The following is a 25766-nucleotide window of genomic DNA, read 5'->3' on the forward strand; positions in this document are numbered from 1 at the left end:
CATATTTACAGATATTCAGAGCGGTGGAACTCATGTTTACATCGCTGTGTTGTCAGAATGGTGTGGCCTCTTAAGAAATGAGGGAATGCTGGGAGAAAGCGCTGGGAGAGTGTTTGCATGTCTGAGTGAGAGCGAAGCAGACAGAGTTATCTGTAAGAAACCGCCTGTATAGTGGAGAATGTACAGGCTTTGCTAGAAGCTTCAGCAATAAATACCATCTGGTTGCAGCCGAGTCCCATGTCTGCTTTCTTTCTACTTTGCAAGTAAAGGGGGTTATCTTCAGCTTCAGCCTAGGGGGGACAGAGTTTGGACCTTCAGCAGAAGCATCAGACTGGAGCAGCACAGTCACTAAGCCATAAACTGTCACACTTCAGGACTAAACGGATAAGAAAGAAAGATTATGAAGAATGACAGATTTTGTTGTAGCTAGAAGATTGTAGGTTGGGAGGGTCGGGCCCTTCGCTGCATGTCACCTCCTCTTTTCTCTGACACCCTTCTTGTTTTTTCTTTGGCTTTCTGTGTTTGACAAGTTCTTTAAATACCTAAAAACAAGACCTCAAGATTAAACTGAAGTCCATCATCTTGATGTAGAAGAGATGCATGCCCTGCTACCTGCTTGGCCATTTGTATTCCCCATCTGGCACATAAGAGGCAGCAGTAAATACTACACCAAGTTCATAAAAGTATCCTTCAAACCTAGAATGAGACAGGAGGCAAACCTTCAAAGGCAATAAAACATATGGTGCAGTGATAGCACATACATCACTGCCTGGCTCCTTGAAATTCTTTGCTTTGTTTGGAAAGCTTCTTCTCTGTTTGCAGATGAGCGCTGACTCTAGAGGTCTTTGAACTCATGTGACAATGTCAACGATGGCAGGGGACAGAATGAAATAAATTGGCACAAAGGGAATCAGATAAAGAAAGACTAGTACTGTAATAAACAGACTGATAGAAGAGGTAAAAGGCACCTCAGTAATGAGACAAAAATATAAATCAACTTATCAACTAGGCAGCCGTCTTAATGTAACGCTATCCTGCAAAGCATGAATTATATACAATTATGTTGCCTTACTTTTTTGTCAACAATATTCAAAATTTGCTCTTGAAAAAAATAATGTTTGACTTTCTTCAGTTTAAAACTAAATGTACAGCTCTGTTTATCAACTCACAAATAATAACTTCTGGTTAAACCTCCTTTCCACAACAGAGTACAAATGCAGCTAAAGGGTTAAGATTAAAGGTTAAATTGATAACATTTTAGCAGCATACAGCTATTTGTGGCCACATGAGAAGGTGAAACAGTGTATTTAGGATGTGACCAGACAGCCTACATATCAGATGTATAAATGTACAGTTCTCCTCAAATGTATTCATACCCTCCCATTAAAGAAGGAAAAAAAACAGCTGCCTGTGAAATAAGCTGAAATTAACAAAAGTAATAATAAATAAAACTTTGATGAAAAATCATTGCATTTTTTTCCCCCAATTCTGGTTCAACAGATTTTTTTTTTAATGCAAACAAATAAGATAAAATAATATTTGTTACATCACTCCTCATTCAACTAATAGTTTTAACAATCCTTTGATGTCTCCACTACAGTCAGGTGTTTTCTATACCTCTCAGTCTGTTGACAGATATTTTGTCCAACTGTTTGTCCAAACAGTGCTTTGTCCAGGACTGATTTGTTTATTTGATTCTTTTTTCTTCAACTCAATTAAATAAAATAGTGTCTAATACCACAAAATTATAATTTATCAAATTTTTAATTGTTCTATTTTTTTTTAGTCTCCAGTTATTTGAGTGACTGCTGTAAATTCAATCTTTTCTTTAATAAAATGGTATGGATACATTTGAGGATACGTCAATCCCTGCTCATATAATCTGTGTTGAGGTAATTTGCAAGGTTGCGTTGATAATGTACGTGAATCCTGGTGCAGGAGCAAACAAACAGATTTTTCTATATTAAAAGACTGTGATGATAAAAAAAAAAAAAAGTCTAATGCAGGGATGATTAGATCAGAGTTTCCATTGTTCAAGCATGTTAAAACTCAGAACTAGGTTTTGTATGTAGTTGTGCCAGTTTTTGCTGTTTTATGACATTGTGATAATTAAGTGCATTACATAAGGCTGACTACAGCACTATAAAAGTGTTACTACATAATGGATGTTTTTACAATCATCACATTTCCTCGCTTGACTCTTTAAACTTAACAACCTCAAAATCAAATAGGTGGTCTTCATTCCCACCGCCAGAAGCAGCATGTACGTCTTCACTGTGCTTCTACCGTATATTCAAATTACAGACCCCAGAGACAACACTGCACACTACAATTGGGATGCCATTTCACTATCTTACAGCCTGGGGCAAGTCACAAATTCTGCATGCATAGTCGCCAAGAAAAATTGTTTTTTATTTTTGGCTGGATTGTGGAAACAAACAATGCAGCAGGTCTGTGTACTGTGAACAGGTTGCTAGTCTGGTTAGACTGATAAAATGCATCACATGTGGAAATTGAGGCTTCAGGTAAACCTCTGACCTTAAAGTTTATTTTGTCATGCACACACCAAAGTGACAACTGCAAACATGTTTGTGGTGACCAAAATCAATACGGACCGGACCAGGACCTGATAAATATGCTTGACATCTGCAGTTTTTTGACTTGGGATTCAATTCAGATTCTACCTTTCTGTACAGATAACAAAATCAAATGTTAGCCGGCTTTGTGTCTTTGCTGCAAAGATTTCTGGTTATTCTAAATCATTTTTCATTGATCCTGACTTCTAGTATATTCTCTTTTTTTTTTTTGGCAGAACCTCCCATGATAATTCAGAGGTCAGTCAACTTGGTTCTAATGGTGTCTACTCTTCTGCCTTGATAAGCAGTAGGATATTTGGTTTTCAAAAATGTAGACCACAGCAATTTTTTAAACACCAAGATGAAGGGTTCATAATTGCCAACGTGTTGGTTTGTCAGAATGTTGGCATATTGTAACATCACTTACGTTGGAATAGAAGAGAAATGCTTAAAAGCAAAACCAAAGACTTGGATGGAATTATGATTTCAACTGGTTTTGACTGGTTGACAACATCAATATGCTAATCATCTGTTATAAATATAATTACAACCAAAGAAACCTCCACTGGAGAGGACTGGTGCTGTTTTAGCTGGGATCTTGCCTTAGAGGAAGAAGCCAGATCAGCTACGGTTTACAGATGATTGCATACAAATCAGGGATTGACTAACTGACACAAACGTGGATCTCATCGAAGCAGCTGAGAAATAATGGAGCGATGTTTAAAGGTACTTTAATAACTGAAAAAGATAGAAAATGTTGAGGTGAGAGAGGGGAACAATCCTTGCCAGTATACAGTTCCGTCTACCCTTCTCACTATTGAAGGCAGAACTCAGACTAGCTGACTTAGCATCTCCATATGTGTAATTTAAGATTCTTTTCAAATGGAGCAGATGGTAAAATGATGGATTTCAACAATAGAGGTTAAAAAGTGCAACACCAAAAGAGAGTTTGGATATGAAAGAATTAAAACCCATTACAAGAAACACCCAAAATAAAATCGGAAACCTACAAATGAGCATACATCATCTCTTTAAACTTTCCAATTTATTACTGATTATCCTGCTGTTTTAATTACCAACTGTTTCTCTGAAATGTGGACTTTTTTTGTAGCGTAGTAATTTTTCAATCTTGATCTGTGAATCAAATTTCTAAATGTAAGTAACATGTATTTTTACATGTACAAATAGAAAGGAGAAGAAAGAGGTCATTTAAGAAAAAAATAGCTGAATATGAACTCATCTTGCGTAAAGTTGACTATGAAAGTGCACAAATTCAAAGGGTGTGCATTTTGGCCAAAGTGCATTAACTGCAGCATGACGATAATTCAGAGCAGCTTGTCCTCATTAAGACTTAGCGGTCCATCCCATTGAAGCTCCTTACTCTGAGGGCAGCTTAGTCCTTTCATCCTCATTTTAATATGGACGTCAGCCGTGTCTCCTGTGTACAAGGGCAGTAGTGGTAGTGGCATGAGCCATCCAACTCCAGGGACCTCCAGTGACCCTAAATGCACGTTGGGTGATGCGAGGCCAGCAGTAGGATGTGCCAACATCCTCATATTTTTCCAAATGTCACTCTCCAATCCTGTGTTTGATGCCAATAGGATAAGCGTGCCCATTTACTAGATTTTGATCAATGCAACATTTGCTGAAGTTGTCACAATTTCTCAGAAAAGGTTGCGTGTGACAAAGTGGGCAAAGTGCCGCCATTTTTCACCATTTCAAAACACAAAGCTGTTAATCATATCCTTATTTGATTCAGTAATAATTTGATTCTTCATCTCTGCTCAGAGGTCAGCAGACACAACTATCCTGGGTTTGTTTGTGTTTACTTTGTATTTGATTAAAGTTAAAACTCATAACCTCCTGGTAAAATAAAGACTCACATTTATAGTAATAATTATTTTTGTTTAATAATTTGTTTACTGTTTTGTTAATTAAATATTTAGCTTTATTAAGTTACTCATCATGCCTACCTTGTCCCAGGACCAAAGGTAGGAAATGCTGCTCATTTCCTGTATTTATAGGGTTTTCCCACTGATGATGTCACTGAATTGAACTAAATATGAGGAGGGGGGAAGAGTTGAATTGTGATACAGGAGTTGTTTAACTGTCTTTTTAGGATATGTATGGTGCCTGATCTCTGACATGACTTTATTGAGTGTGCTTACCTGGAAAGTGGTAGATGCTGGGGGGTGATTAGAGGTTATTTAAGGTTGCCATTGTGTCTGCCCGCAAGGTCTGAGATCTATGTAGCAGGGTGCTTGTTAGATTACTTTAGGTATATTTTATTTCAATTATGCTTAGCTGGTAAAATGTAATTGTTGAATTATATTCTCTTTTCTTTGTGATTTTCTATTTGCTTTGTTGCAACATGCACCACTATACAATAAATTCTCATCATGTTGGAGGACCTCTGCCTACTGCCATCTGTTAGCCACTCTGGCCACGCAGCCTATAACACTGCAACTCTGACTAAATCTGATCTAAATACAATATTCCTCATGTTCCATCATGTTACTTTCATTAAGTTTTACATGACACAGGCAATTTAGAAGTCATTTCATTTGTCATTTTGTCAGCTTGAACTCTTTCCAGGCTTCTCAGCAGAACACACTAAATGAATTAAACTTGAATTAAGCTCCTCCAGGAGAAATTTTACACTACAAACAAATCAAATGGGGAGTTACAGTAAAAATTCAGCAAGAAGATCCAGCTTTCCAGAAAGACGTAATAGCAAACTAACCAATCACAAGGGAGAACTTGTGCTTAACCACGCTCCAGAGCAGGAGTGCACATCAGATCTGGAAGAGGTGTGTGATGACGAGTGAGTATAAGTTCTTAATACTTAATGAGTAAAGCAGGGAGAAACATAATTTCCATTGCATTTTCAAAGAGAAATCATGTGGATTGTAATGAGAGGGTAAAAAATAGAGGCGAGGGATAGAAGATGAGGCATAAAACAGTCAGGAAAGTAATTACCGTCTATTAATTGCTCTCATTAGAAAAGATTAAGCAGATTTAGACGACTCCATAATAGACCATTCAAATAGTAAACTATAGATATACAGTAAATGTGGACAGCATAGCTGGTGTGGTTTGAAATTTGTGCAGCACAAAGTGGAAGGTCTTCATCTGATAACAGCAGGACTGATAAGACCAGAACCTAAAACTTCCATCTTTTTGTGATAAAAAAAAAAAGCTTTAATAAGATTTAGAGATAAAGCAGTAGAAGTCTTAGCGTAGTAGTGCTGATGCACAAAACGATGGTGTAAGAAGAGAAGATAAAGAGGTAAAGTTAGAAAGACAACTCCAACACATAGTGACATTAAAGATTGTCTATTCATACGCCAAATAACTTTATGCAGGCATGGTAATATATAGCGCATGTAATCAGGAAGAAAAGAATTCAACAAAGCTGATGTGATCTACGCTTCCTGTAGGAAATCAAATATCCACCCAGGCCAAAAAGCCTTTGGCAGCTTGCAGCACTCAATTCTTCATCTTGTCCATCTCATAATCAAGTTTGTATTGACCAAACACAGAAACTAATCCTCTCTGGGTGTTTAACGATAGCAGCTATTTTCTTTGGGAAATCACATTGTGGGCAGTGGTCCTGTCAAACAGACCAACCCAAGGTGAAACGAGACAACAAAGACAGTGGAAAAGGAGGGGAAGTAATGAAGCGGCAGCAACGACTTCATAGCAACCCTCACAAAAGTGTCATGGAATGTCTTTTTATTTACAAAGCACCAAAGAACAAATTCAGAACAGTGCCGCTCAAACTGCAGTTTAAAAGGCAAATTACTACCCTTGGCAAACTTTAAAACTGAAACATTTTTTTGCTTGAGGATTAAGGGGTGTGTATTAGGGCACAGCACACTGAAACGCGATGTAATTAACAAGAATGATATCTCGTCCTTCCTCCAACTGTGAGCAAAGGGACTTGTGATATCTGCTCTGTCCAAAAACAGCGTAATCGTATCTCATTTTCTGCCGAATCCCTGATTGAGTCAAAGGCGGGAAACTATGATAAAACCCTTGCTCTTCTAATGAGTACCAAGTGGCCATCTCAGTTAAAGTGCATATGCTGCTGGGATGACTTGTGCACCTGCAGCTCACTTACACTGTCTAAAACGACATAAAATATGAAACTTCCTTCTTTCTTTGTTTTTTTTTTAATTTTTTCATCCATCTCAAACACATATACAGTACAAGAACAAAAATTCACAATTGCATAACAATGTACCTTGTTTGAGAAGGAGCAGTAGGAAGCCGAAGGCTTATTTACATCCTACTTCTTATATACAGTCTTTTGTTTCTTCATCTTACCTCTCAATTATGTCAGCGATGGTACAGGCAAACATCTGCAGACCCTCTGGAAGCTGCAGAGCAACTGCAGAGAGGAAACAACAAAGACAAAGTACATATTTCTTTTAGAAAAGATTGTGACATTCTTTTTTTTTTTTTTTTTTTTTAACACATCCTTGACAGCAAGGCTAAACATCGTCACTGCTAGTTCAAAGAGCTCATAGAAAATGACATTTCGGGACTTTATTAACTCTGCCATGGTAAAGCTGTTGGTTTGTTTTAGCAGGTGACAAGCTGCTGGAGAGTACAAAACAGTTATCCCAAGTCCAACGCTAACGCTCCCAACCTGCCACTTGCATCATGCACGACGCTTGCACTCATTCGGCCCTAAAGTCAAGTGACCAATTAACTTTTGCAGCACCTGCTGATGCTGTTTAAGTTGATGACAGGAGAATAAGGGATCTACTGATATGTGACTGTGGAAAACCCAACGGAAAAAAAAAAAATTTCTGTGGAGTTTGCAAAGTGTTTCGTGAATCTTTGCAGACTCAGTCTGCACTGAGATGTGCATGTTTTATTTCTCTTGAATAAAAACGGACAAAAAGGCCTGGAAGCACAGCTTTCCTATCATCTCAACTGTACCCTGCCTGTAATCAGGGTATTTCCTTCATGCATATTCATTCAAAGTAAAATGGTGCTAATCTAAACGTGTATCAGTACTTCATAAAAAAAAAAAAAAAAAAAAACTCAAGCTAATAAATAAATAGAAGCTTGAAGCAGTCAAGAACATTTTACTTCTCTTTTTTCAATCAAACTCTCAATAAGGCACAAGGAAGCTCACCAAGCACATGGCTTCTGAACTACATTCACTAGAAAAAAAAAAAAAAGCGGTGTCATGTCATGTCATGTCATCTTCTGCCGCTTATCCGGGGTCGGGTTGCGGGGGCAGCAGCCTAAGCAGGGAAGCCCAGACTTCCCTCTCCCCAGCCACATTTGCCAACTCTCTGGGGGGGATCCTGAGGCGTTCCCAGGCCAGCCTAGAGATATAATCCCTCCAGCGTGTCCTGGGTCTTCCCCGGGGTCTCCTCCCAGAGGGATGTGCCTGGAACACCTCACCAGAGAGGCGTCCAGGAGGCATCCTGACCAGATGCCCGAGCCACCTCAACTGGTTCCTCTCGATGCGGAGGAGCAAAAGCTGTTGCAAAAGAAAAAGAAATGTTACTATATGTAAGAAACACACAAATCAAATGCTGTTTCCTTGCTAGAAAACATCCAGTCTATAACTTATTAATGCAAGCCAAACACCCACCTAACACCAACAGGTTAAAAATAATAACAAAATAACTGATGATAAAACTGATATCGGCTTCCAGCAAACACTGTTAAAGACGTGTAACTTGTTTCAAGACACATCCAAGGATGTGTTAGGACACATCATCAGTGATGTTTCCAGAGGTCATCGGGTGTTTTGGGGTCTTGCAACTTATTGCGGAAATAATTCACTACCCAACTTGTGACCCTCTAGCACCGGTCTGCTTCTTGGACCTCCTGATCTAAATCCACCTAGAGGTTTTCTCTGCTGACTCCATGCGGACTTGATGGTTCTCTTTGTGCTGCTGCTGCGATGACAAAAGGATGTAGTTCCTGTAGAGAGAGGGTGCAGCAAATATTCTGCACCCTACCTCCATGGGCTCACAGCAGGTTTTCCAACACTTCCTCCAACATTCATCTACTAGTACCTGGAAGTTGGATGGCTTGAAATGTGGGAAAATGAATACAACACGTGTGGTACAGAAAAGACAAGGTCACTGCTACATGCATAACCCCACCGTGTCACGGAAGAAGTTTCTTCCCCCCCCCCCCCGTGAAGCACAGACCCCCCCGTCATAAGCTTCCTATGGAGTACAAACTGACTGAACCAAAACAAACATTTCTTGTTCTAGCGGCCTTGAGCATGACAACAATATTCAGGTTCCAAAAGCACTTGAAAAAGCAGTTATATTTGTCAGTCGCTTCTTTTTAAGCAAATCTGTGACGGGCAGAGCTGCTATGTTAGCAACAGTGGGCAGAAATGGCGGAGGATGTTTCTCCAATATTTTCCCAGGTTCACCTTCGGAAACGGCAGAAACGAGCATGTCATGTGGAATAAGAGACAAAATAGCAGATCATAACAGGGAAAAATGACCTTAATATATATATATTTTTTTTTTTGTTGATATCGCTGTTTTTGTAGTCAATTTGAGCTGAAATGAATATTCTGAATATTTCCCAGCCCTACTCAAGACATTACTTTGCTCCACAATGCTTGGATTACTGAGCTGTCTGTGCTTCACAGGTTCAGGTGCCCTTAAATGACTTTGAGTCAATGTGTGATATCTAACCTTTTCCTACAGTGTCAAAAATGTACTAGTATTATCACGGATAAAATAGTATGGTATCTATTAAAATAAAAATGTAAGATACATCTATTTTCTTCTGCTTGTCTGAGGTCAGGATGGAGGAAGCAACAGGTTGTAGAGAAAAATCCAGACATCCTTCTCCCCAGCAACACTCTCCAGCTCCCTCTGATCCCAAGACTTTCCCAGATCAGAAAGGGTGTATAATCCTTCCAAAGAGTTCTGGGTCTTACCCAGGGTCCCCTCCCGGTTGAATTTGCCAGAAAAAAACTCTAAAAAAAACTCTAAAAAAGAAAAAAAGAAAAAGGTTACCTAGAGGCTCCTAATGAGATGCTGAAACCACCTCAGCTGACTCCTTTCTGTGGGCAGAAGTGAGATCTCTCCTCTGAGCTGCCCCCAGATGTGCAGTATGAGCCCCTCATCTTATCTCTATGGCTCACCGAAGCCACCCTTTAAAGGGAGCTCATTTCAGCTGCCTCGATCCCCAGTCTCATTCTCTTTGTCACTATCAAAATCCTGCAAGCACAGGTAAGAGCTTAAACATATACAAACCATTAAATCCAAAGCTTTGCCTGCTTTATCCTCACCTAAATGTACCAGAGAGATGTTTTCAGCCTTAATTTCAATGTCCATCCTACTTACGAACAAGATCCAAAGATACTTAAACTCTCCAGTAGAGACTCTATCCTTCCCTGTTACAGAGTCAAGTAACATTGTAAGTAATAAGTACATCCCGATTCCTGATTAAGGGTTTTTTCCGAAATATTAGTAAAACTTTTTGAATGTAAAAGCAGTCACCTCTAAGCAGCTCACAAGCCAGCTACTCCCAGCAGGGCTATGTGTAAAATTAAGGCAAGAAGTAAAAAGAATATCAGGCCTCACTAAAGACCTTTTAGCCCAGATATTCATCGATGTCAACAAGTCCTTCAATCGAAACAACAATTCAGGTAGCTTGTAATATACCGCAAATCAAAACGGAGTTAACACCATTAACATCATTACAAAGCGACAAAAATAAAACAAACGATTTTTACTTACTTTCTTTCATCCATTTCTTTTGACTTTAGATTTATGTAGCAAAGCAACAGGGTAATTAGGTTCTGACTAGATTGAAAGACTAAAATCAGTTGCTTTGGTGTAATTCAGTCATTGTGATTAGTAAAATACCATGGTTTTTACTTTCATGCTATCTATCATAATAAAACTGAATACGTTTGCTGAAGGTTGCCATTTTAAAACAAGCAAACATAAATATGAACATGTCATTTTTCAAATTGTTTCTATTCTGAAGATGCATTATATCGCTTTCATTTTAAAGACTGTCATGTCTTTATTCAGACATCCAACAGTGACAAGAACTTTATTTCACATTTGATTAGTTAGGGAAATTTACACTAATAATTTACATACACATTTATCTTCATATTATTCCAATAATTTATGTTAATGTTAAGGTTAGGTTTAATCAGAGATTAGTGTCAGACAGGTAGCACTCACATTGCATGTTTATGTAGACTGCACAGAGCCCAGTCTGACTCCAGGCAAAGGTTAGTTTAGGCTACTTCAAGCTGTTTTCATGTATATACTGTCCAAACGCTCAGCACTCACAGCGACTGGCAGAGAGCTGTGTGGGCCGAGAAGCTGAGTAGAGTAATAATGCTCTTGGAGGAAGAATGGATTGTAAACAACTTCTGCAGACTCCTGTACTCTGTTGAACTCTGTTTTCCTGCTGGCAGTGAAACAAATTACATTAAAGAAAAATGGAACTTTACAGATTCATTTGTTACTGATGTTTTTATAAAGAACTGATTTTATTCTACAGTTATTTGGCATACGCTTTTGTGCAAAGTGACTTACATGTGATAAGTGATGTTAAGCCAAACAATGAACCTAACAAGCATACATACATGTCATGTGGCTGGGTGGAAGCAGGACTACCTGCAGGGCTACCCACAGATAACCCACACTTACACAGGAAGAATATGCAAACTCCAAATAGTCAAACCTACGCCAGCTGAGGTATGAACCAGAGCGCTTCTTGCTGTGAGGCTGCAGTGCTAACCACTACGCAACTGCGTGGTATAATGTCGAAAACTAAATACAGTTTGTTTTCAAATTTAATAACATGTCATATTCGCATGACAGTCTAAAAAAAGTCAAGCAAGAGAAACTGTGAACTGCAGAAAATAGTAGCCTATAGACATTTCAGGCACATACTTTTGACTTGAAAAAGGTCCAGCAAAAATTTATCAAAGAGGGCTGTTTTCAACTTTAGATTGTACATTTATTTCAGGACCATAGACTATATAATTGAAGCTCGGTGGGGGGTTCCTACCGTCGCCATGTTGGCAGCGTCATGTACGTCATCTCGCCCGGAAAATACAAATATAGGCAAAGAGGTGGAGCTGAGAAGGCAGCCGTGAGCATCACGGCGGATGATTGACATCGAGCGAACTCCGAACTTTCTATAGCTAAGAGCTAACCGAGCTAACCCCGAGATAACAGGAGCTAACACGCTAACGGAGGTAAGCGGGCTAATGCTAAGTCATGATGTTAACCGGCTAAAAACCGCGGTTGTTCTACGTTCTTCTGACTTGAAGCCAGGGATTGGTACCTGTCAATCAAAAGGACACGCCCCTAAATATGCCGAAATTCAAGATTAAATTACTTTTAGACGGGCGAGTTAGAAAAAAAATTCACTTCCCCCACAGTTGTCATGAAGGTAAACCTGACCTATTAAACTGAAAATGGATTTTTGAAACAGGCTGTAACCATGTTAATTTCTGCCATGAAGTTGGCCTTTTTAACACGGGAGTCTATTGGGATTTGCTCTGTTTTGGAGCCAGCCCCGAGCGGATGAAGGGGGAACTGCAGTTTTATGCACACAGATAAAAATAATTGTACAAATCATATACATGTATACATATTCATACACATGCACCCATCCTGATATATTTCCACACATACATACATACATACATACATACGTATACCCAGACCTACATACATCTTCTGTACTACTCATGTGCTTAACTGACAAGTCTGAAAAGGGATAGGAACAAATAAGTTATACTTCTTTTTTCCATTCGTGCATCCTTCAGGCTCACTTCAGTCTATGTTTTTTTTTTTTTTTAAACAAACTCACGCTTGAACATTGCTTCAGCTCGTGGTTGAGTTTATTCCAAACCCTCACACCACTGACTGATACACACATTCTCTTCAGTGTTGTTCAAACAGTTCTTTAAGGAAACTACTTTTATGGATGCTCTACAATTAACCAGCACACAGTAGCAAATATTAAGCATAACTTAGAATTAATGTTCTCTACAGCTTTTGTCTATATAACTGCACACACTTCTGACTCACTGCTAATTTAGACATGACACTAGATGGTCAGACTCCATCAGATTAATAGGAATGAGTGCAAATTGAGTAAATATCCTCAGGTTTCTTTGGAATTTAAAGTAGGGCTACATAAAATTACAAAATGTCCTTTGAGAAATTCTTGAAACGCATCTTGTGGTTTCCATTAAAAATATGATCTTACTTGCAACATGAATTCAAAGATGTTGTAGTATACATTAACCCTGCTCTGTCATCATTAAATAAACATGATTACATCTTGTTTTCAGACTACTAATATATTGATGAAGTATAATCCCAGAGGAATAAAGAAAAGGGAACCAAAGCATGAGTTGGATAAGAACTAAAAGTCAAAGATGATGCAGATGTTTTGGTCAAATAAAAACTGTGCTGTTGGGAAACCAATTATAAAATCACACCATTTCTATTTGTTATGTTTCTTAAATTTAGTCTATAAGATTAAAAATATCTTAAGAGAAAAATAGCTGTAGATTCATCTTATAACTACTAAAAATTTCATGTAATTTATTATCAGAAAATAGGACAAATGTTCATCATAACATTCTACAAACCTATGCCAGCCTAATTTCACCAGAAAACATAATAAAGCATCACAGAGTGTCATAAGGCAAAGCTATAATTGTTTAGATTGGCATATTTTAGCTGCTGTTTCGTATGGACCTGCAATTTCAAAGAGGAAGAAAAAAACTATTTATAGTCCTTTTAGTGACTTCTGAGGAATAAAAATGTAACCCCACAAAATGTACTTCCTTTATTTAGCCTTACTGTTTATATTTAACATCTAAACTAACCATTAACTTTCATTTTAACCTGGATCATGCAATTTTAACTCTGATCCTCAACCATTTGTGCATGAAAGCAAAGTGGGGAAGTAAGCAGATGCAAAAGCACTGTGGAAAGGGTTGTTCAGGATGGCTCTAGAAGTGATCTTTAACATAAAAGTCAGGAGAATCAATACCATCCTCCAACCCTCCTCTCCTGATTACGATATTGATGAAATTGCTACATGTGTACAGTAATCATGCAGCATTTTGTAGAACATCTTTTTAAAGCAAGAACACGACTAGATGTTGTGCTAACTGCAAGTTCTGTGCTGACCAGAAAGAATCATTTGAACATCATGATGAACCAAATAAATCCTTTATTTACTATATTTTTATTTTGCAGACAAAAACATAAATATGATTAAAAATTATATGTGAGAATTTGTAATTTGTCAACATCATAAATAGTTGTGAACGCCTAATACAATCATTTCCAATAAACCAGAGCAATTTTACTGTGCACCATGTATTCCACATGTGTGCACAAACTTTTAACTGTTCAGTGTGAGGTAGCTTACACAAAAAGCGAGCACCAAGTGATGAAGGCTTTGTTTCAATCAGGCTTGACATTTTCTTCCAGTCAAACTCTGTCACACCTTTCTTCAATCAATCCATCAATGTCTCAGTGGATGCTTGTGGCTCTAAGCCACAGAATTCAGCACAAGATCATTTTCACATGACTAGGTCAGAAACTATTTCAAGACTTTGGTGCCAGAAAACATTAAATAATAAAAGATGTGACAGACAAAAGGCCAAGGAGGTTGAAGGGGGATGTCCATGAGATGGAGTGATAGATGGAGACGCTAGGAGAAGGAGTGCAAGGACTTCTTGCTGATGAAAGGTTAAGGGATCACCAAGCACTCATGGAGACAGAGAGACAGGTCATTACCTGGAAAAGGGCAAGTTTATTAACACAGAAAGGTTTCAGAACCCACCTCTTCCAGAGCTGACAGAAGCAAAGAGCTATTGCCGTCTGCTGCTCCGCAGTAAAAAGGTGAGTCAGAGGCTACTGTAGGGGTGAGCTCGGCTCTGCGAGTGTATGTTGAGTTTGAGTGTACAAATGATAGTCGCTTTTGACTTTAGAGATGCATTTATGTTCAAACAAGCAGGGCACCTCACAGACATCAAAAGGGGAAAAAGCAAGTCTACTTAATGGCTTTGATTTTAAATCCCAAGAAACAGGAATTATTCACATGCATTTACCCTCACTGGTGCAAAACCTTCTCAATATTCAGAGACGACATTACTCCCTTTATGCATGAGGTGTCAATCACCAGGCATCTTATTTTGCTGACATATTTTGTTGGCGTGTTACAGCTGCCGAGGCAATTAGAGGCCTACGTGATGGATTATGTTAACAATCAAAAACAAGACATAAAGAAAAGAAGTGCTGCAAAGACCAATTTATCAGTGAACGCCAGACTGAACGGACAAAGCCCATGGCTTATTCAAGAGTCTTTGAGAAGAGAAGCCTTGGCCAAAAGAGACAAGAATAAAACTATAGATAGAGTTAATACCCTAATAAATTCCATTTCTGGCCAATGAAACAGAATTTGCAGATGTATAATAATTGGTGTCTAAACAACTACAGCAGGAAGGGTACACAGGCAGATATAAATGTCTACTTTGGGTTCATTTACTGTATGTAATAAAATACCTATAATGCTAAATACTGAAAGATGGGAGGATAAATAAATATAATAATGACGTCCTTTTAATTTAATTGAAAACATCATGTAGTCCTATATCCAACAATCTTGCAATAAATGAGAACAAATACAAATAAAGACAATATAAGCGCAGCGTAAGTCACCAGCAAAAGACCTAAACACTGATTTTCTGTCTAATGACAAACAAATGGGATTTTGTTTTATTTGATTTTTACCTGTCCTGACCAGCAACATGACAGCAGAATGATGGTCTAGCTGCTCTGTTGATCAGAACAAATATGCTTTGCCAAGAAAAAACTTTTGGATACGAGGCTCCCCTTGAATCTTAAATGATATTCTTTTTTTTTTTTTTTTGTATTTGATTTTTCCTCAATTTAACCATTTTCCTCATAGGAACAATGGGAGGGAGAGGGTGAACAGAGGACAGAAAGAAAGAGTAAAGACAGAAACAAAAGGGAGAAAATAAGCACAACGACTGTGCAATCAAACCTAAACAGAAAAGCAGAAAACCACCTGCTAAACCTGTAACAAAACATCCTGGTGGTTTTCGGCAGCAAAAGTAAGTACACCCCTGGGCACCATGGTTACCAGAAACGAGCACTAGCACAACCACTGGGTTGAACGGGAATTTAGAGTGTTGATGTGCCTCTTATTGGTGCAGCACACATTTCTAATAAATAAAAATCACATTCATTTAATTGTGGAAATCCAGAATCATAATCAAGATCAAACTGGTATTGATTAAGCAGGACTAGCATAGCCTTGGCCTTAGACATACATTTCCCCCTTTAAATAGAATTAACTGTCTTCATTTTGCAGACAGGTCAATGAGTCTCTGTTTATAGCATGCTGAAGGTCTTTGCAATGAATTCTCTCTCAGCTGGTTTGGATATGCAATGGTTTCAAACATACCCAGCCAATGACAAATCTCTGCGCATCTTTTCAGAGAGACTGAAATATGCGCTTTGATTGAACTAATTTATAACCTTCAATATCGCCTTTATATTTAATAGAGCAGACCATTTCTTCTACAGAAAGGTTCACTTTTAGTTCAACTTTCAAAAACATGGCTTCACAATATCTGCAAATACTTCTTGATATGATGTAGGATCAGAGAACGAAAGCTGTTTGGTCCCTGAGGCAGTAAAGTAAACTTAAACCATAATATTTCCAGCACAATGCTTTATACCTTGTACAACCTTCATCTCCTGAGAAGCTGTTTGGTCTGCACAAAATAAATCTTCTGTTATAGTGGCCAAACTTTTTTTCATGTTTCTGTCCAGACAGGAAATTTTGTACAATATCATCATGGCATTATACTTTCTGACTGCAATCATGTTTGCTTGTCGCTTGTTCAAATATGCTGAGTAGTGAAGTAAAACCCCTGACAGCGCACGATCTGGTAATTACAATACAATGCGCTGCTAGGAACTTTTCCCTTTCTGCACAGATGTGAAAGTTACTTTGACACACCATCCCTGATAGTGTGTCCCATCACACTATAAAAGTGTGATGCAGAAAGGGGAGGTTGACCCGCATTCAAATAGAAATTGTAAATTCTTAAATTAGACTGATTTTAGCAGTATTATGTTTTTGCTTTAATCTTGTTTTCCTGATCCCATACTGTCACAACAATAACTTCATCAAGAAAAAACAACAGAGACTTAAAAAGAGATAAATGCTCTACATGGTGTTTGTTGTTTTGAAGCTAAAAGAGGCATCTAAGAGAAGCACTCCACTATGATCATCTGATTATAACGTCTTCACCTCTGAGAAGACTTGAAGAAGGAGGGGAGGAAGAAAACTCCTTGTAATTCATTATAACTGAAGAAAATATATTCATAATCTCTTAAGACACTCACAGCTTTGCTGAATTTTTTGCTTTTTCTTTTATGTCTTGTTTAAGTTTTTTCTAAAACTGAAGTTTGGCATTCCCAAACAAAAACAAATTAAGCATCTGTCTTGCATTCTGTCTCTTCTCTGAGCTCTCTCCAGACAGTAAAAGTCGGTCCAATGTTGAATCTTATCTTATTTCTTTCTGTTTTGTTCTTTCCTTTGCTCACTTGCTTCAATAATATCCTCTTGCATTTATTTGCTTAATCAGCCATGAAGCACATTAAAAACACCCAGTGTTTTGATTTCCAATTGCTGCCAAAAGACAATAAATAATGACAAATAAATTAATTAATTCTAAGTTGCCCAGCCCCGGGGATGCTGCAGGGTAACAACAGTTTCAGTAGTGTGCATAATGAATGTCAGTGTGCCATCAAAATAAGTCAGGTGCACAGAGCTTTAAAGTCTGAAACATATTTAGTGCTGCTTTAGCCTAAATGCAAGTGATTTCCTGAAAACTTATTGAGTTCAATATCATGTCAAAATCTAGGAATGGCTACTTGATCTCACATGCATAATTCAAATCAGGCTTCCCTAGAGACAAAACATGTGTAATAGTAAGAAAGCTGACAGCTAACAGCAGAAGATGAAGTTGCTGAGGAACTAATATGCAAAGTAACACTGAATAAGATTCAGGTGAATAATTAGGCAAAGCCAAACACAGGTTTTAACTATAAATAGAAACAAAAAAGAGTAGCAGCCAATATCAGATTCTATTGTATGTTGTTCTCTAGTGCTCAGTTTCACAACAATTGTGTGAGACTCAAGAGGAGTTCAAAGGATGACAAAGAAGCAGATGGGCACAAAGAGGAACAGAGGAGGACAGGGGTGATAAGGTGAGTTATTCTCTTTGAGTTCAGAGAGAGAAAGAATGAGCTTGGATAAAACAAAGAAATATCACAAACAACAATAAAAAAGAGAAAAGCCAGCAGGATGAAGTAAACCATAGGATCCCAACAGAGAAAGGAGAGCAAAGGAAAACAAGATGCAGTCCTCTTGGCAGTAATTCTGCATATTTAGACTCGAGGCAGTAAGAGATAGACAAGCCATGTATCTTGACATTTATTCGAGTGAAGAAAGATTTTTTTTTCCTAAGGCTGGGGTCAGCTTTGAAACGTTACACCATGGCCTGTAAAACCACACATTATAGGAGTCAAAACATAAATGAAGGAATGAGTGGAGCAGAAACTGAAGTATGGATGCTACTGAATGGAATGCCATGAAAAATCTGGCTCCCAGCCTGATTCTGAAATTACTTTTATTACAACAAAATCTTCTGGGAAGAAGTCAAGGTCCTGATGAAACATGGCAAGTGTCAAAAATGACATAAACAGTAAAACTCAAACAGTCAACATCCGACTGCAGGCTTTACTATCAAAAGTTTTTTTCTCTGTGAAAAGATGACCTTATTAAAATAAAACTGATAAAAAAAAAGAAAAAATGCATGCAATCTAGGGAAAAACTGCAAATTGGCCACATGCTGATTCAATTTTTTCTTGTTTGATACAAAGTTATGCTTTTAACATAGCTTAAAACAAAAACAAAAAAAAAAAAAAAAAAAATTACATTTACATTTTTAGAGGAAATGCACACAGATCTGGTGAGAAAAAAAAAAAAAAAACCTAAGTTGGGGCACTTGGACCATTTCAAAGCTACCAAAAACACACACATGCAATTCCCAGGGAGGTGCCACCCATCTAACTATCAAAATGGCTAACACACCGCATTCACAAATGCAGTGTTAACTGACACCAACCACACTTGACATGAAGTGCTTGTGAAAGCATCTTAAATCACTTTGCTGTCCATGCTGATCAAGGAAAGCAAAAACAGCAGAAGGTGGAAGGCTTTTTGTGAATAATGTCCTCGCTGTGGAGTTTATTCACTCTTAAAGGAAGCAGTTAATGCATATTTGCTGTTTATCTGCTTTGCGAGATACAGCTTAGGGATGTTATATTTTAATAACACAGTTACTGTAAGATGGCCTTGAAACTAGGTCTATTCTGTGTTGGATAAACTTACATGAACCTTGCAGGTAAAATAAAGTCTTCAAAGTAGGTCAAGGCAAAGAAGCACTCTTCACATTGAAGTCCAGCACAAACTGTCTTTCAGCTTGCAATGCTAAATGCTCTCTATCCCGTGCATTAATATATTCATAGCAAGCTGCAAATCTGTACATTTTGAAAGCAATTTTGATTAAGTGTGAGTAACAACAAAAGGGTATGTACTGATTCTAGTTGTGTGCTGTGCTGACACTGCCAATGAGGATGAAAGAAAGGATTTAAAATGAGGACGATGACAAACATGGTAGGCTGTGTGGTAGCTGTTAGCATGATGATTTGAGACAAATGCTCTTGGACAAAAATGTAATTTCAGCTTCATCTCTGCTAAATTACGTGGCTGTAAATTAAAACCAATCCTATTATGTAAATAAAAGCCTGAGTATAAGACATATGCAGATCCTTTGCTTCCATGTTTCTCCATCCAGCCTCTGATCCGATTCAGTCAGTTAATTTAGCAACCAATAGTGCAATTTAAAAGCCTATACCCCAGAGTAATTCAGTTTTTTATGCACGTTGCAGTTGACATACTTAAAGTCATAGTTGATATTGTGGGATTCTTACTGGTTAAAGCTTCTGAATCTGACCAGATGTCCCTACTGCATTTATCCTAGAATGTCAGCACCTTTCTTAAACCATCCAGAACGAGTAGGAAACATATATCACTGCTTTTTTTTTTTTTTTTTGTACGGACATTCATAGTTCATTTTAATCAAATGTGTTACACCCTAACCCCAACTTCCTTTACATGGATGACATCAAGCTGTACGCTAAGAGTGAGCGGGACATCGACTCACTGATCCACACCACCAGGATCTACAGCAGGGACATCGGAATGTCATTCGGACTGGAGAAATGTGGGCGGATGATAACAAAGAGAGAGATGATAATTCATACGGAGGGCATTGCACTCCCAGACGGCAGGATAACAGATGTGGGGGAAAGCTACAAGTACCTCGGCATACCACAGACGAATGGCAACCATGAAGAAGCCACGAGGAAAGCTGCCACAGCTAAATACCTGCAACGAGTGAGGCAAGTGCTGAAAAGTCAGCGCAATGGCAAGAACAAGATCCAGGCAATTAACAGCTATGCCTTGCTAGTGATCAGATACCCTGCTGGGATAATAAACTGGCCAAAGGAAGAAGCTCAGACCAGGGATGTCAAAACACGGAAGCTGTTCCCCATGCATGGAGGGTTCCACCCCAAGTCCAGTGTCCAGCAACTACACGCTAAGAGCAAAGAAGGGGGCCGGGGACTAGAGAGGATCAAGGCCACTATCCAAGATGAAGCATCCAAGCTCCATGAGTACATCACGAAAAGGGGCCCCAAGGGATGAAGCACTTAGTGAATGTCTCAGACAATGGAATCTGGAGGAACACGAGATGGAAGAACCATGCTAAATAAAATAAAGGACACACTTAAACAACACAATGTCACTCCAAGTCAACCACACTTCTGTGAAACTGAACTGTCCTCTCAGGAAGCAACACTGATTAACAATCAATTTGACATGCTGTTGTGAAAATGGAATAGACAACAGGTGGAATTTATAGGCAATTGGCAAGACACACCCATTAAAGGAGTGGTTCTGCAGGTGGTGACCACAGACCACTTCTCAGTTCCGATGCTTTCTGGCTTATGTTTTGGTCACTTTTGAATGCTGGCGGTGCTTTCACTCTAGTGGTAGCATGAGACGGAGTCTACAACCCACACAAGTGGCTCAGGTAGTGCAGCTCATCCAGGATGGCACATCAATGTGAGCTGTGGCAAGAAGGTTTGCTGTGTCTGTCAGCGTAGTGTCCAGAGCATGGAGGCTGGAGGCCAGTACATCAGGAGACGTGGAGGAGGCTGTGGGAGGGCAACAACCCAGCAGCAGGACTGCTACCTCCTTCTTTGTGCAAGGAGGAATAGGAGGAGCACTGCCAGAACCCTGCAAAATGAGCTATAGCAGGCCACAAATGTGCATGTGTCTGCTCAAACAGTCAGAAACAGACTCCATGAGGGTGGTATGAGGGTCCGACGTCCACAGGTGGGGGTTGTGCTTACAGCCCAACACCGGGCAGGAAGTTTGGCATTTGCCATTGAACACCAAGATTGGCAAATTCACCACTGGTGCCTTGTGCTCTTCACAGATGAAAGCAGGTTCCCACTGAGCACATGTGACAGACGTGACAGAGTCTGGAGACGCTGTAGAGAATGTTCTGTTGCCTCCAACATCCTCCAGCATGACCAGTTTGTCAGTGGGTCAGTAATGGTGTGGGGTGGCATTTCTCTGGAGGGCCGCACAGCCCTCCATGTGCTCGCCAGAGGTAGCCTGACAGCCATTAGGTACCGAGATGAGATCCTCAGACCCCTTGTGGGACCATATGCTGGTGCGGTTGGCCCTGGGTTCCTCCTAACTAGATCTCAATGCTAGACCTCCATCCACCAACACCAAGTTGCACCACAGACTGTCCAGGAGTTGGCAGATGCTTTAGTCCAGGTCTGGGAGGAGATCCCTCAGGAGAACATCCGCCGCCTCATCAGGAGCATGCCCAGGCGTTGTAGGAAGGTCATACAGGCACGCAGAGGCCACACACACTACTGAGTCTCATTTTGACTTGTTTAAAGGACATTACATCAAAATTGGATCAACCTGTAGTGTGTTTTACCACTATAATTTTGAGTATAACTCCAAATCCAGACCTCCATGGGTTGATACATTTGATTTTCATTGATAATTTTTGTGGGAATTCGGTGTCAGGACATTCAACTTTGGAAAGAAAATAGTTTTTAATAAAAAATTTCATTCATTCAGATCTACAACGTCTTACTTTAGTTTTCCCTTTATTTTTTTTAGCAGTCCATCCATCTATCTTCTGCAGCAGCAAAATATTTATATACTGACAGATCTAACATCCATGATAATACAGAGGGCTTCATGAAAAAGTAGTACTTAAAGGGGAATCAAAAGATAGCAGAAGCAGTGGACAGTTGTTAAACTGTTATATGGTGTGGAAAGTACAACCAGTGGACAACATGTATTATAATGAGCAGTGAGCAGAAGAGCAATGCAAAGTAAAGCAAACAGGAAGTGACTCAAAACATTTTACAACGAATGCTATCACATCAGGACTGCTGAATGCAGTAAGCAATGAGCTAAACTTAGTCCATAATGAATGGTTTTATTCACTATTAGGGTTATTCATAAGAGTCAAAGACTAAGTCATTTTTGCTTTCAAAAAAAGATAAGCTTCTGTTTCAAGTTTTGGTCTGAATATTTGTAAAGTGTCTTTTGTATGTAATATATATTCACTCTCGTCATAAAAAGACAAATTTTTTCCTCATTGACTGTATCCTTTCATCTGAAATTACTTTTAAGCTACAGCATTTTTAATTCTTAAAATCAAAATTCTTTAATAAAAGATTAACTGTAGTCAACATGAACATGGATGAGTGAGCTTTGCTAGACCGAATTTCCAGCACACTGCAGGATAAAGGTACTCTTGTATGTAAGACGCACTTTAAAACCTATTTTTATTCGTAAGAACAATTAAAAACAGGCTCCATCATGGCTTTAAAAATGTGTTCCTGAAATGCTACCATTTCTTCTCAACAGAGAGAATTGTTTCAGCTCGAAAAGTCATATAATAATAGAAAATGTAGAGAACAGTGACAATAGAGATGCCAGAAAAAAATTAAAACTTACCTCTCTTGGCTTTTGCTTGTCTCACTCGCCAAACTGTTTTGTGAATCTCAAAGTTGTAATTTGCAGGCAGAGCTGTGATTGCTTCCTGTAGCTCCGGGTCTTGGAGGATTTCATCTGGAATTTGATTGGCTACCCGCCGTGGGCCTCGAACTGGACAGAAAATCAGATTATTGAACTGTTAGCAACGTTGCAAACTCCTTACGACAAAACAAAAAAACAAAAAAAAAATTTAAAAAAAGAAAGAAAGAATAAGGAAAAAAATTTTTTTGGTTTGTTTGGGGTTTCTTTTTTATGTAATGGAGAGACATATTTTTTCTTCACCCACCGTTTAAAGTACATATTGCGCAGAAGCTTTAAAAAGATTTCTTTCATTATCTTCATAAGTGACAGAAAATGACAACAGAACAAACTAATATACACCACAATCAAAATGTGAAGATTTATTTAATCAGACACAATCTGTAATAATCAAAGTGAACACTCCTTCAGCCACAGCAGTTATCTGCTGACTATTGTTTAAGGTGTTATTCTGTGTAAACTTGCATAGTGGTCAGGAACAATTGTAGGCCCTTCCTCATAATGGAAACAGGTCCAGCTCATCAGGAAGTGGAGCGTAAACAGTAGTAGGACTTATTTTCATAACATATTATTCTAATGCTAAGTTGCGAGGGTACTGGAGTTTTTTTCTTGTTCATCACAGAAACAACACAGAGAGACAAGCGTTCAATCAGACCCACACACTTACTCCTAGCGAGAATTTATAGCATGTATTTTGACTGTGAGAGGAAACCGAGTAAGAAGTCAGGTATACACAGAGGACAAATTTACGCAGGTTACCCCAAGAGACATACTTGTTAATAAATAACAATTACAACAATAAGAAAAATAAGTATGTTCATGAATAAATTACACTGGATTTTATTGGCTCTTTCAACGTGGATGAAGGCTTTTGAAATTATTTTCTTCTTTACCATCATCTCCACAGGTGGGTCCAAGTATCATTCCGACTAAAAAGCTGTTCTATAATGGGACACCTCACCACAATCAAGGCAAAGACTGACGCAAAGTGACGTCCAACCGAGGGACGTCTATCACTGAGCAGTGCTGCTGATTTTACTCGACAACTCTGACAAAGGCTGAAATTGTGATACGCCTTACTTTTACGTTGTCCCAGTCAAACACTCACAGAATTACACTATTCCCGGTGCATCTGTGTTTTTATGCATCATTAGTCCTTCCAGCTGTCATGGCATCTAGTTTAATCAATTAATTCAGTTATAACAATACTTTGGAGCCCATGTTAATTATCTCGTTATCTGGCAAAAAATAAGCTTTGTTTTTGTCGACATATATTATCCTGTTCTCAATATCAAGAGAAAAATAACTCTAAAAAACGTTTAAAGAAACAATAGTCGAGCACGTCCGCTCTAGGCTTCCGTAGAAATCTCCTTTAACAGTTTTATTTAATCAACTATAATTTTATGGTGGTAATTACTTTAAAAACACACAGGAATGACCACATCTGGATATCTAAATACGATAAAGAACGCTTTGCTACTCTTTGTGCCTCACAGTCTACACACTGTGTGTTTACAGGAAGAACCACTCGGTATGTATCTCACTGGTACAGACAGAGAGCTTCACAGAAGTGATCACATAAAACAAAAGTCTGAATTTCTTATGTCACAAGCAACATTTTTATTTACCTGTGGTCTTTTTAACAGGAACCACCTGCACTTCACCAGCGGGCGCTGCCATGTTTTTTCCTCCCAAACATGAAACACGTGAGAAACTGAAAGACGAAAGTAATCGCGTAAAGAAGACAGTCAAGACAAGTAGAGCTCCGATGTTATCGATGTTACTGAGCGGGAGTTGACAGATCAATGCAGAAAATGTTTCATCGTTCAAATGTCGCTATCAGCGTTTTTAAACTGAAATTAAATAAATAAATAAACAAACAAAATAAAGCTGCAACAGAGTTTACATTGATATTACCGTTTTTTAAATATTTGATGTATTATTAAAATGTATATTTTACTATATATATTTGATATAATATTAAAAAATATATTTATGTAAAAAAAAATGTTTAATTGAAAACAGGCCAATTAAATTTATGCTAATTGACGTTTTTAACTGCTAAAAAAAAGTAGACTCACTCCTGCATTTGTATCTTTTTCTTTAATTTTGTGACATTTATGTTGCTTTTATTTCTTTCTTTTTAAGACAGATAAAATATTTTTTGTTTAATTTTTTTCATTTAAACAAGGTCATTTAAAAAGTAGCCTATTTAGAGTGGCTTTTCCAAAATGCATTAAAAACACATTTAGTCAGAGTAAACCATCGTCAGCAAGTTTAAATGATTCATGCTGAATGTAAGTTTTTCCCCCCTACATCTGTCATATCATATGTATTCTAAAGACCTGTGGTGTCAGGGAGCAGCCTGTCTCCGGCTGGCGCAGACGGAGATGGCAGAGAGAAGGATGGAACAGCATGCTGCCCGGTGGAGGGGCTGATGTGGGATCACACTTTCTTCCTCCCTGGGCGCACCAGCGATCTCATCCAAAGGTGGGAAGCAAAGGAGACAGAAGAAATATCCTCAGACAAGATCACAGAAATGTAAGAATTACGAAAGCAGAGGAGAGCTGAAAAGGGAGATTTTTAAGGAAACCGACGGCATCAAAGTCCACATTATTAAGAGGGATTTGAGGGAGTCTGCGTTTCTAATCCCACATCTGAGGCGGAACGTGAATCCAAATAACTTATGTTAATTAGAGATTTGAACAAATATGATGCGTTTTGGATGACTTTGTGTGTGGCCACAAGAATTGAAAGATTTGTGCTTTTTTGGAATCTGCCTGTTTTCAACACCGACCTGCCACCAGAACTGATCTGAAGCCTGTATGGTTATTTATGAGGCTGAAAAGAGCTGGCTGCCAACGGGTTGTGTCGGACTGCTGCGTG

General features: G+C 38.6%; 1 protein-coding gene across 1 annotated transcript in view; it reads right to left on the minus strand.

The window, feature by feature from the left end:
* The window catches only part of dph1 (diphthamide biosynthesis 1), a 73306-nt gene extending 48739 nt beyond the window's left edge, over positions 1 to 24567 (minus strand). The window contains exons 1-3 of the mRNA XM_079245863.1: positions 24509 to 24567; positions 22803 to 22952; positions 6906 to 6969 (exon numbers count right to left, since the gene is read on the minus strand). Coding sequence (XP_079101989.1) covers positions 6906 to 6969; positions 22803 to 22952; positions 24509 to 24560 — 266 coding nt within the window. The 5' untranslated portion in view covers positions 24561 to 24567. The remainder of the gene's footprint in view (positions 1 to 6905; positions 6970 to 22802; positions 22953 to 24508) is intronic.
* Positions 24568 to 25766: the final 1199 nt, after the last annotated feature.

This window comes from Telmatherina bonti, assembly GCF_933228915.1.
Source record: "Telmatherina bonti genome assembly, chromosome: 9".
Taxonomy (NCBI): domain Eukaryota; kingdom Metazoa; phylum Chordata; class Actinopteri; order Atheriniformes; family Telmatherinidae; genus Telmatherina; species Telmatherina bonti.